Here is a 13325-nt window from a genome sequence, read left to right as displayed (position 1 = left end):
TTGAAATAATTAAAATAAATAAATAACATTTTAAAATTTTTGTGACTTTAGGATAGTTAAAGTATGCTATGACGACAAATGTAATTTTAAAATAGTTTTTCAAAATTAATTAAATTTAAAACTTTATACAGTTTTGGATATATTCTAAAGAAGCTATATCTATATACAAATAAAACTCAATTTCTAAATTTTTAATTAATCTTACATTTTACTGATTTCATTAGGTATGCCGACAATTCAAATTTTTAAGGTTATGAAATATTTAATGCTATTTCACTATTATCAAGATCTTAAAAGAATTAACCAGTAAATTGAAAGCTTAAGATAATTTCTATTGCTCAAACTAGCAGCAAAATTGTTTTATAGTATAATAGCAGGTGAGAGTATCTATCAAAAAACTTCAGAAAACAACCGCTTAAGGTCTTTTTTTTTGTTTTAGAATATATGAATTAGTGATTATATAAATAAACAAACATCTAACAAACTAATTACTGTATTTTATACAAATTACTGTTATCTGCGTTTAAAAGACGAGTAAAAAGGCGCTGTGAGTTGTGATGGGGTGGATTATATTCTAATTTTAAATTACAATTATGAAAGTACACTTATGTAGTGACATTGCTACAAAGTACTGCATGTATAGGGAAAGAATTTATTTTTATTCTAGCAATTTTCTACAAGTTATATGCCACTATGGGATATATATACACAAAAATATGATACTTTAAACATTTTTATTTTTAATCATTTCATATCCTATCTGAGATTAAATTATATTCACATATATATTATATTGTAAAATGATACTGAATTCTGGATATTATCAGAGAATTCAACTTTTCTTGTTGGAAATAACTTAAATTTTGTGGAATAAAAATTTCAAATAAATTTTTTCCTTTTTGAATTAAAGAATTGATGTAAGAAATGTGATTACATTTCATTCATCAATTCTTGCATGTTGCATTTTATATAGCTTTGTGTTTAGGAAATGAAAAAATTTAATTATCGCTACGATAATTAATACGAAAAAATTTAAATGTTCTGCTTCCATAATTCACATTGTAGCAATGGAAATTATCTTAGGATGTGATAAACATCTATATGAATTGATTTGGGATTTGTTAAGAAATTCTTTGATTGACTAAAAATATTACTTATTTCAATTTTTATATAATTTTATTTAAATAACAAACATTTTACTAAATTATTTTTTAGATAATATAAATAATATCAAATTTCTAGAGGTGGTGATTAGATTTTCTAATTAAAGTTCAGATAAATTCTAAATTACTTAATGAAAATGATGAAGTATAATACTTGATAAAATGGTTGATTAGATTTTGATGATAAAACAATCATCATGAGTCTTTTATTATTATTTCAAATCAGAGACAACTAAATACAGTCAAACCTGTTTTTATGCGGGGGATAGGGACCGCATTAAAAAAAACGCATTAAAAAAAATCTCACGAAACTTCACGAATGGCTGTAAATAATAGTTTTCGCAACACAATTAAAAAAATAATTTTTTTTATGCGGTCAACAGGGACCGCATAAAAAAAGGTCTCACATAGAAAATAACTCAAAACCGTACGAAATAGAATTTATTGACAACAGATGTCAGCACTTGACTGCATCGTCTGGTCTATCGTCTGTTTTACATATTTTTGTCCAGGTGGTGTTTTGTTGACTTAAAAAGTAAATTATTTCATTTTTCGCATATTCATGCAATAATATTACTATAATAAGTGCATTTATGCTATAATAAGTTTATTTAGCTATAATAAGTCAACGTGAGACATGACGAATCGCACGAGACTAGTCGCCAACTATACCGCACAAATTAAAAATTCGCATTAAAAAAATCGCACAAATAAAAATCGCACATAAAAAGAGCGCATAAAAACAGGTTTGACTGTATATAACTATAAAATCTGTAAAAAGCAATAATGAAAATATTGATGTCATTATAGCTTTTAAGAAAATATTAAAATAAAGAGTAAATTTAATAAATAGTATGTGGTAGGAATCATTATGAGAAAATGCTTTTTAAATTGAATTTATCTATGAATAAAATCAAAAATATATGTATTAGTAATTATAATTTTCTTGATATTAATTAAATCAATAAACATTCATTGATGTAATGGTTTCAAACAAATCAGTAACAAATTAGCAATCAGATAGGCACTTAAATGGCTAAATTCCTGTTGTTTTCCTTGAACACACAAATAAAAAAAAGGATGTGTAATAAAAGTTAATACCATAGACCTCCCCCCCCTATTACACTGATTCATATAACACGGCGAAAAATTGCGATTGTGTTCGTATAACATGCTAAAAGAGACTCGTATAACACGGTAAAACGTCATCACCGACTTGTGTCGCAACAGAAATGAATGACATGGTAGAATCTGGACCAATAGCGGACATTGCACAAACCGTTGAGTTTAAACGTGCAGCAGACCTACTAAAAAACATTTATTATTTAATGGCCATAAAAATTATATTTATATTAATGATGTCTCCAAAGTTCAGCGAATTTTTCGCGGAAAATAACTTATCAGGAAACACGCGCCCGCCATTTGATGAGCCACTCCGTGACAAAAACAAACTTAAGTAATAGCATCGTCAAACTGTGCACACTCGGTAAGTAATCCTACAATTTTTTTTATAGCATAGTTTATACAGATTATTCCCAAAAAATTATACATGATTTGGAAATGTTGAGTCAAATTAGTCTAGAATCGATTAATTTTATGGAAGAAAACCTTTCAAATAGCCGTAGTCCCTAAACTGCACACGTGCCGGGCTGTGATTGGTTCATGTATTTAAGTGACTCATACAACACGGAATGTATCTACTGTGTTATAGTGGGGTCTACTGTATACCACTTCATTACCTCAAATGACTAAATGTTTATGTATAATTTTAAAAATTTTCTTTTATATTTAGTATCTATAGTATCTATTATTCTTTAAATCAAAAGTAATTTGATTAGTCTAATATTATGCTATTTAATTCAATTAAAAGTAATTTTTAATTACTTGCATACTTATAGAATTTATTAGTGTTTTCATATTTTTTATTAGAAAATGCATATATTTTACTTTATATACAAATATTTTTTGATCACAAATGGTTTCAAAAAGGAAAGATAATAAGAAAATCAAAGAAATACTCTACTAATAAAATAACTTGAAATAACCTTTATTAAAACATTGTTTTTGAAGTTTTCAAAGGAATACTTGAAGCAGAAAAGATAAATTGATCGTAAAACTTTAATGAATCCAATAAGAAAATTGAAACTTTCCACAAAATTGATTCAAGCATTACAATATTAATTAAAGTATTAATAATGATTTCTGTTATCTCCAGTAATACAGAATTTTTTACAGATTAAAAAAAACTATATTTTATACATTAAATATCATCTATTTTATTATCTTTAAAGATCTTTAATACTATATATATTTCTAATAATTAAATTTTTTTTTTGGCATTCTTCTTACTGTAATGTTATTATTTTTATTAATTGTTGTGTACAATAAAGTAAACTAATTGTAAAAATATACATCATTTTAAAATAACAGTAAGCTTTCTTATAAATAATATAAATGAAATGTTGTAACTGTAAGGATCATTAGAGTACATACGGAATAAATTAACAATTATTTATGCCCATTAAAGTCAAGATGTTTAAATTATTAATGTTTGTTTATGAAATTCAATCAAGTTTTAAATTACATTGAAATAATTCATGCAAATCTTTACAATGAAATGAAGGTTTGTATTTAAATTATTGAAGTTTTTAACGAAATATTTAAATATTTGTAAGAAGATTTTAAGATAGATAAAGATTATCGATTAAACGAAAAATGATCTTTTATTTAAAAGAATAAACAATTTATAAAATACAGTATATAAATGAGTTTAATTTATATATATTGTATTTTATTTTATTGTAGTAAAGTACAGTAAACAGCGAACCCATTAATTATTGAAATTAGACTTCAGTCTTGACTTCCCTATTCAAATATTTATTTATATTTAGTAAATACAGTTAATGAAAGTTTTGCTAATATTTCTATAATGTAGTCCTTTGAATATGTAAGTATTCAATTAAGTAAATGATGATGAATTTTTCTTAACTCAAGTTTTATTAAATGATCAGAATTAAATTATTTATATATTTTTATCTAAATTTTGAAAGGTTTTATATTATATGAGTAAAAATTTAATTTAAAATGTTGATGTAATTTTATTTGCTTTTGTTGTTTATAAATTTTATTTTCAAAAATTTGTTTTAATATATATATATTTTTTTTTAATTTACAAGTTAGTTAAATACTATATAAAGGAAGATGTAGGTCATGCATATTTTTAGTCTTTGAAATTATTTCTAGTTTTTAAATTGTCTGACAGATTTATTTGATGGAATAGGTACACCTTAAGCAATTTTGCGAGCCTCGGTTACATCCGTTATAGATTAGCTTGATCAGCAGGTATGGGCAAGGAATGGGGAATGAAAGCCTAACTCATTCATGAAATCACAAGAGTCCGGATGACATTTGAAGAACGAAACCACAAGTTATAGTCTATCTTATTATGTAGACGTTTGGTCAACTTGTACTTTTTTAGAGTTAAATATATTAAAAAATGTAAAGAAAGAAAAAAATTTGTTATGAGCGGAAAATTTGGAAAAAGAAGATTCGTTTAAGAATTAATTAAGAAAAATATTACATATCAAGGGAGTTAAAGTAAAAACAAAATAAATATAAAAAATTGAAATAGTAATATGTCAAATTTTTTAAACTAAAATTGATTGATTGCAATATTTTTCTATATCTGCCAGTTTGTTGATTTTGAGCCAATAAAATAATTTTTGGCTTTTTTTTTTTTTTTTTGAAGAATGAATGTAATTTTTCAAGAGATTTATTCAAAATTGTATTATTTAATTTATATTTAATGCATTTTGATATCCTTTAAAAATCTAACTTTTTTGTTGTAGCATTATATCACACTGATGATAAATAAAAGTCTTGCTTTTAAATTTCAGTTCTTTTGTAAATCTGATGTAATATGAAGAATTGCTCTTTTAAAGAGAAACATATGGACCAGCATAATTTTAAAATTTTCATATTGTACTAGCATAGCAAAAAAAATCTTGTCTGTTGTTGAAATATTTGATGATTGCTAAATCATACAATTTATTAGATTTATTCGGATATATATATCTATAATATATAGGAAATTTTTGAGACATAAATACATTATTTCAAGTTTTAAAATTATTCACTGTTGATATTGTCATATAAATGTCTATCAAAAAGGCCAAAATTTTCTGATATTGTAGCAATATCCCTCCTAATTTTTTGTCGTATGTCAAAGGCCAAAATTTTCTGATATTGTAGCAATATCCCTCCTAATTGTTTGTCGTAGTTCTATAACTATTTCAAAAATTTCGAAGTACACACATTATTTTTAAGTAACTGCATAGTTAAAAGTTAAAAAAGTTTTTATCTTAAGCAATATTTAATTTTTAAAACTTAAAATTTCATAGATGTTTATATATGAAATGTAAAAATTAACACATTCTTTAGCTAATATTTTAAGGTATATTAAATGTGATGAAAATGGATTAGAACATAAAAGTATATATACAACTAAATATGAGTCCATATGACCAATATTTAATTTAATGTTTAATAAGACAGACTAAACAACTTATAGCCAATCTACAACAAAGATTTGAGCTGAGTAACACGAAAAACTTATAATACATTTAATATTCCAAAATTACCAAAAAATCTTACCAACAACAAGAAAAACATTTTCTTTTTGAAGTTTTATTTTAGAAATAATGCAGCTGTGATTTCATACATCCCAAAGAATAAAATTGCAACACTCATAAGTATAATATACCAGGATGCTACTTAAGTGACAATAATGACAAAAAGCCTATTGTGATCTTGATTATAATAAAAACAAAGGCACTGCTAATATTTTACACAAGCTTATTGCAATGTAGACTTGTAGAAGACAAACAGCACAATGGCTGATGACAATTTCCTTACCGTATTATTGATGTAGCAACTTGTGCCTTTATTTTCTGGTGTGAAATTAATCCAAAATGATTTAAGACAAAATTTATGATACAAAGAACATCAATTGAAGAACTAGATCAATTCTTAGTTGAACTGTTTATACAAGAAAGATCACATTTGCTTTGATGTGAAAATGCTGAAAGAACTGTCAAGACACTACAAGGGCAGGAGCCTGGGACAACGTACATAAGGGGCAAATTAAATGTTATATTAAAGTAAAGGAAGTAAATGAAAAACGAACATTGTATAGAGACCCAACTTTCTGGGATCCACGGCAATTTGTTCTTTATTTCCTCCTTCTGGGAATCCCTATGCAAGGGACAGTCAAGACAGAAAAAGGACACTAATAAAACATAAAACATATGTAGATTCTGTCCATCATTTAAAAATAACAAATATTTATTTATACTTCAAAAATTTGTATGTCATGGTTAGTATTGTCAAAGTGTAAAAAATAATTTTCTTATATAAAGATATTATCTAATATTCTTTATATAAATATACATGTAATTCACTTCATTATTTTTAATTGTTCAAAATTACAAAAAGATATTTTACTGACTCAAATAGTCCATCATTTGATGTGATATCATTCACCATCATATCATGTGTCAGTATATTTGTGAAAATATCCAAATGTGGTAATCATAAAGATAAAAATAACTTTGTAGAAGTCAGTTATGAAAATTAGAATTTCCTGTGTATGTAGAACTAACACTTTTCCTTTATTAAGATACTATCTAGTAGCTGTGAATAATTAAATCACACATGCGATTTTCATTTATTAGGTGATTACATATTCCAGTATTTGTAATGTATACCAAACATAGTATTACATGGAATAGTATGATATTTAACATATTTACCATAATTTTCTTTATAAAATTAAAATCAAGAATAAATTTAATAACTTTTTCAATAGCAATAATGAAATAAACTAGTAGATTTAGAAAAATACCATACATTTATAATTTCAGAAAATAGGATTTAATTTTTATTTATTTACTTTAAGTTTTGTTTTTTATTCATAAATTGTAGAATGTTTTTTAATTTTTACAAATTACATCTTCATTACATCTTAATTATTTAAATAAAGATATTTGCAATAATTAAATGTTGAACTTCAATAATACATGTCTTGCTAGAGATAATGTTTTTGATTTATTAATAAATCTTACTGTAAATATTCTCAAAAAACTTTTATGTACGTCCAGAAGAACAAATGAAATGACTCAATTTATAATATTCGTATTTTTAATACAACTAGCCATTTAGTAGATAGCAATACATGAATTACAGTTTTTATAAAAACTGCAATTCATGTATTGCTATCTACTTGTATTCATGCCAAATAATCTGCTGAATTATTGGACTATAATAAGGCTAATTTTATAATTAGATATAAAGTAATATGACTAGATACAGGCAGTTAGGTTGCCATCTCATCATCATAATGCTTACCTCTAGTCAAATTACTTTATATCTAATTATTAAATTAGTCTTATTACAGCCTGATAATTCAGCAGATCTCTCAGTGTTACTTAAAAATCGGGTTTGTGGATTATTGTTTAGGTTTTTTATAAATCCTAAACAATAATCCACAAACCCCAATTTTTCAATGATATTATAGTTGAGGATGTCCGAAGAATGTTAATTAAACTAATGTAGATGGATATTTTGATCTTATTTATTAATATTTATTACAGAAAATTATTGTAAAATTATAATAAACTGTGTTATCAAATTTCATAAATTAATAATACTTAATATCTAAAATGTCATTTTTAAAATTGAGATATTATATGATGTTGAGAATAAAGTTTTGATATATATAAATTTCTAAAGTTATGCTTAGATATAAAAACATTCAAGGGAATTTAATTCAATTTACATTCAATTGTTTAGCTTATTGCCTTATCAGAATTAGGTCGTCTTGAGGATGTATTTGCTACATTACGATCGGTTGTTGATCAAGACGTTCCAATGCAAATGAAGACAGAAGGAGAAATTACGCAGGATACGGTGAGGATTAATTAATTGTGTTTTAATCTAGTTTTTGGTCTTAGTTTATAAATTTCAATTTATAAATAGAATGAATTATATAGCATTTAAGTTTTATTAATATATTTTATTTATCTTAAGATTAAAATGTACTTTTTGAAGAATTATTAAGTTTAAAGACATTTTTTTAAAATGCATTTATGATTTTACTATGAATCATTTTTTTTAGACTTTTTCTTGCTCAGAGAGCACTAAAAAGCCATAAATGAATCATATTTCTAACACAGAGACACTTTTAGGTCCATCCAGCCTTTAGGAGTTATCTTCTAAACATATTTCTATAGTACATTAATTTTCATATTGAGTCAAAGTGAGTCGTTTTGTTTTTGGAAAGAAATCTCTTAAAAACTTAAATAAGACAAAAGAAATTTTTAAAAACTGTATAAGTCAAATGTAAATCATCACTAATGTTTCCAAAGTCTTTAACTTTAGATGTAATAATCACTTATAACAGGGAACAATGACTCCCTAAAAATCATATAGTTATAACAAGAAACAGGCTCAAAATGTAGAATTCCCTACTTTTCATTATCAGAAATTTTTTAAAATCATTCCAATAGAAAATCAGCTAATTTTAAAATAACAGAATAGGATAATAGTATTCATTATTGGATTCAGTATTAAAATATGAAAACAATAAATAAAATATGTAAACACTGCATAATAAACTGAAAATTGCATTTACTGGTTGCACACCATTGACTTTGACATCTTAAACATGACAGTCAGATCTGCTCCACATCTACCACTTTCGTGCTTCACAATAAGTTCATTTTTTGTTTCAATCGTCAATATCACATCCTTCCTCTTAGGCTTCGTTGCTTCGGCACACTTCTTGGATTCCATGGTTAATTAAGTAAAGGTTATGTTGAGTTGAACGAAAAGTTTTGTGTATTTTTAGCAGCTCTCATTACTTAACATAGACATGTGGTTTAATTATAACAGTTATTTAATACATTATTGTTAATCTGAGATTGTATTCTCTGTTTAGAATTTTATTTTAAACTTTTTATTTCACAGTTTGTTTGAATAAAATCAAGTCAAAATGTCTTCAGATAAAAAGCACGTCAGGAATATGTTTTATGAGTTTCAGAAAGGATATAATGAGTATCAGAAAGGATATACAAACAATAAAAAAAAATTATAATGTGTATGGGGAAGATGCTCCTAAACTTCAAACATGGCAAATTTGGTTTTGATAAGGCAATAAGTTCTGTTCATGAAATTTTAAACAAAGGGATAGAAAGCGTACGGGGCATTCAAAAGCTGTCAATGAAGAAAAATTGCAAGAAGAAATTGTTAAAAATCAACAAATAACACACAACGTATATAATCAAACATGCCAAAAGCACTGAAAATATATGAATATAACACAAGAGTGAGAGAGAACTTGTGCTCACAACAGATTGCATTTATGCTTTGAGTGCATTTTTCACTGCTCACGCAGTTCAAACTTTGAAGCATGAAGTACCACTTATATTACAATAAAATATTTAATTCATGTCATTGTAATATAATAATAAATTGAATTTAAGGTGTTACTAAAAAAGTTTAAAATGTAATTTAGTAGAATTGCAAGTTGTTATTCTTTTCTGTTATTTTAAAACTATCTGATTATGAATTAGGATGATTTGAAAACATTTCTGGTAGTAAAATGTATACACTTGTATATTTGAGTCTGTTTCTCAATACAATTTAATTTTCAATTGTAGGATTAAAACTGTAAGTTTTAGACTTTTGAAAAGATTAAAAACTTTAAACAGTTTTTTTTTTTTTTGTTATCTCACTTACGTAATTAAGGAATAAGAATTTATCAGATTATTCTACAAAAAATATGTATTCATATTCAGCAATATTGATATAAAATGAATGCCTATTTTAATGTGGAATATTTTGATTTCATATTTTAAGAAATATATCATAACAAAATGAAATTTTAAGTTTTATCTTGAGGAAATCGTGTTTTATGTTTTCTTTCTTGCGAAGACACAATGCAGTGACAGTAGATTTAAAACACTGGGCAAATTTTCATCCTTTATTCAGTTGCCAACCAAATAAAGGATGAAAATTTGCCCAGTGTTTTAAATCTACTGTCACTGCATTGTGTCTTCGCAAGAAAGAAATTTTAAATATTATTACAATTTGCTATATTTGCTTCATTACTCTCGACATTACACTTTTTCTTCCAATAATCTCTTAAACCAGGTTTGTACTGTACATTACATCGAAGAAAATAAGACAGGAAGAAGAGTGTTTAATAATATTAAAAGACAAGTATGAATGATGATAATATGCTCATTTATTAATGTAATACTGAGGAGAACTTTGAATGTAATTACAACATTTATTTTTCGACGTTTTTTTATAACTTGAACATGGGGTGACGTTTCAAAACATTTTTATGTGAACAAGTTTTCTCTTTGAAATAAAACAATGATAATCTAAAGTAAGATATGGAATCAGGAATCATTATTTTATATTGTTGAAATTTTTATGTTTTTCTATATACACCATTTGTTATTGTTGACTTTGCTCTATTTTATATACTTGCAATGGTATTTTAATAATACATTTTAAATTCATGAAAGATGATAATATTCTATCTCTAGTAATTTTTTATTTGGAGATATATTTTTGAGTTAATGTGCCTTATTCTAAAAGATATTACATACACAGAGATAGTCACAATATTAAGATTTTAAATGTTGTTGTTAAATATTGTTGACTCATTTCGAACCGTGTGATTTTTTTAAATTTATTATTCTATACGTCACAACTGGATGCACAGGAAGATTCTCATTGTCTACTTATGCACCCAGTTATGAAGTATAGAATAATATCAAATATTGTTAGAAGTTTTGCAAGAGTATCCTTCACTTTAAGATTAAAGTGTGTAGAATAGTTCCTGATTTTTAAACTGAATGCAAATTAATGAAACTTAATTTCATTTTTTATTATATATTTATTATTTGTCAAAAGAAAAATTGGTATAATATAATGTTTCATTTATGCATGATTTATTGCATATATTCTATAATTCCAAAAAAAATGTTTAAAAATCCTATTTAGAAATATTTTTTAAGAGAATTTTCTATATTAAAGTTTTAATATAGCTTTTATTGTAAACTTTTAGAGGTTCAGAAAAAAGACCAATGCCATTAACATTTTTAAGTGCTTTTTTCTTGTATGTAAAATTGAATTAAAACTTTTTTATATAGATACATAATATCTTTGTAAATTGTTTATATTGAAAAAAACCTTTTACATTAATTCTTCTTTAAAAAATATTATTTTATATTAAATTATATTCATTTTTAACCCTTGTAATTTTTCAATAATTTTATACCATGATTGATTTATTTGAACGAAAATTCAAATATAAAACTATAAATTCAATTAATAAGAAGATTTCATTATATATAAAAATACAGATAACAAAAATAGAAGAAGCAGTCAAAAGACAAGGAGATAAAGAAGTTGCCCATATCTTTGAACAAATTTATCGTGCTCTTCGAGATAACAATCATATATCGAAATCAACTTTAGATGAGTTATTATGCAGTCCGGTCCTTCCCAAAGCCACAGCTAAAGATTCTACAGGAGGTTAGTTATTTAATTGATTAACAATTTAAAAATATAAATTTCATTCACATTTGAAATCTTACAATGAGATTTTTCAATTTACATTAACATCTTTAAAAAATAACTTTGTTTAATTGGTAAGATCAACAATAAAATGAAAAATTTTATACAGTATTGCGTATAAATATCTTTAATAATTATTATTTTTAAAGAAATTGTAAACTGTTACTGTTTTTCTTTTCATTTAAAATAACAAGTCATGTTATTTTTTTTTATCTATAATTTTATTATAAAATTTTTTATCATAGCCAGTTCAGTTATAAATCGTCGTCCTACTTTTGGTAGAATTGCTCCACTAAGTAACCCCCATCGTACATCGTCTGCTTTTTCCCTTCGTCAGAGGCAAGGCCTGCTTGAAACAGATGAATAAATAGATGTAAATTATTTATTAGATTTATTATTTTGTATTAAATAAATATTCTTATTACATGTTAATTTTGTAGACATTTTATCGAATACTGCAAAAATTCATGATTTATAGAAATAAAGTAAATATTTTTTGTTTTTATTAATATATAAAATATTTTTATATATATTACATAAAAATATATAAATTATTATGTGTATATTAACAAAGTTAACGACATCAGAAAATTTTCTCGGAATATAAAATTATTTCACAAGTTAACCGTGATTTCCAAAATTAAGATTTTATTCTGATATCAAGCAAACATTTTTTCACACTTACTTATTAATAATTTAGATATTACAGAATATTATTATTTTCTCCCTAACAGAAAATGTGCACTCTTAATGACTGTTATCAGCGAGGTTGAGGCCGAAGTTTTAAACGCGAAAACGTGTACGTCGGACGTTCACCGCCACTTTCCTGTAAGCCTAGAAGTTTGACAATGGCGTTTGGAATGTCTAGCATGATTTCACTGACTTTTCAAATGCCTTTGTCAAACTTCTAGGCTTACAGGAAAGCAGCGCCGAACATCCGATGTACACGTTTAAAACTTCGGCCTCGACCTCACTATTAAGAAGTAAAATAATTCAATTGCAGAAACTGAAGTATAACAAACATTGCAATGCCTGATAAGTATATAGATACATCACCAAACGATTGCCTAAATAATTATTTAAAATCAGCAGAATTTTAGCCTGATTATTTAGGCAATCGTTTGGTGATGTTTCTAGAAACTGAAGTTATGTCCACATTTTGCCATAAATTGGATTATTTTATTTTCTCTACAATAAAAAGCTTATCATATACATAACATTGAAAATAATGTGATAACAAAATCGGATTTTGTATGTAAGTTTTTGAAACTATATTTAAAAAAAAGGAAATTTAAGAAACAGCTAACTGATGTAAAAAATTAATATATTGTCATTAAACATCAGCATAAATTACAATCAATATGTACAAATAATTTATTTATATGCATTATGCAAGTATTTCACATTATATTATGCATGAAGAAAAGAAGTTTTAACAACTTGCTTCTGAATTTTAAAGCATGTACATGAATAAATAAATTATAAAATAACAATTTATTTTTTTAATTCATA

General features: G+C 25.0%; 1 protein-coding gene across 1 annotated transcript in view; it reads left to right on the top strand.

The window, feature by feature from the left end:
* The window catches only part of LOC136983800 (pentatricopeptide repeat-containing protein 2, mitochondrial-like), a 40067-nt gene extending 27822 nt beyond the window's left edge, over window positions 1-12245 (top strand). Inside the window, exons 8-10 of the mRNA XM_067280659.1 lie at window positions 8013-8129; window positions 11600-11771; window positions 12059-12245. Of these exons, the coding sequence (XP_067136760.1) occupies window positions 8013-8129; window positions 11600-11771; window positions 12059-12180 (411 nt within the window). The 3' untranslated portion in view covers window positions 12181-12245. The remainder of the gene's footprint in view (window positions 1-8012; window positions 8130-11599; window positions 11772-12058) is intronic.
* The last annotated feature ends 1080 nt before the right edge of the window (window positions 12246-13325 follow it).

Source organism: Centruroides vittatus, unplaced genomic scaffold (genome assembly GCF_030686945.1).
Source record: "Centruroides vittatus isolate TY-2023 unplaced genomic scaffold, ASM3068694v2 contig_888, whole genome shotgun sequence".
NCBI lineage: Eukaryota > Metazoa > Arthropoda > Arachnida > Scorpiones > Buthidae > Centruroides > Centruroides vittatus.
This window is presented reverse-complemented; position numbering and strand designations above follow the sequence as displayed.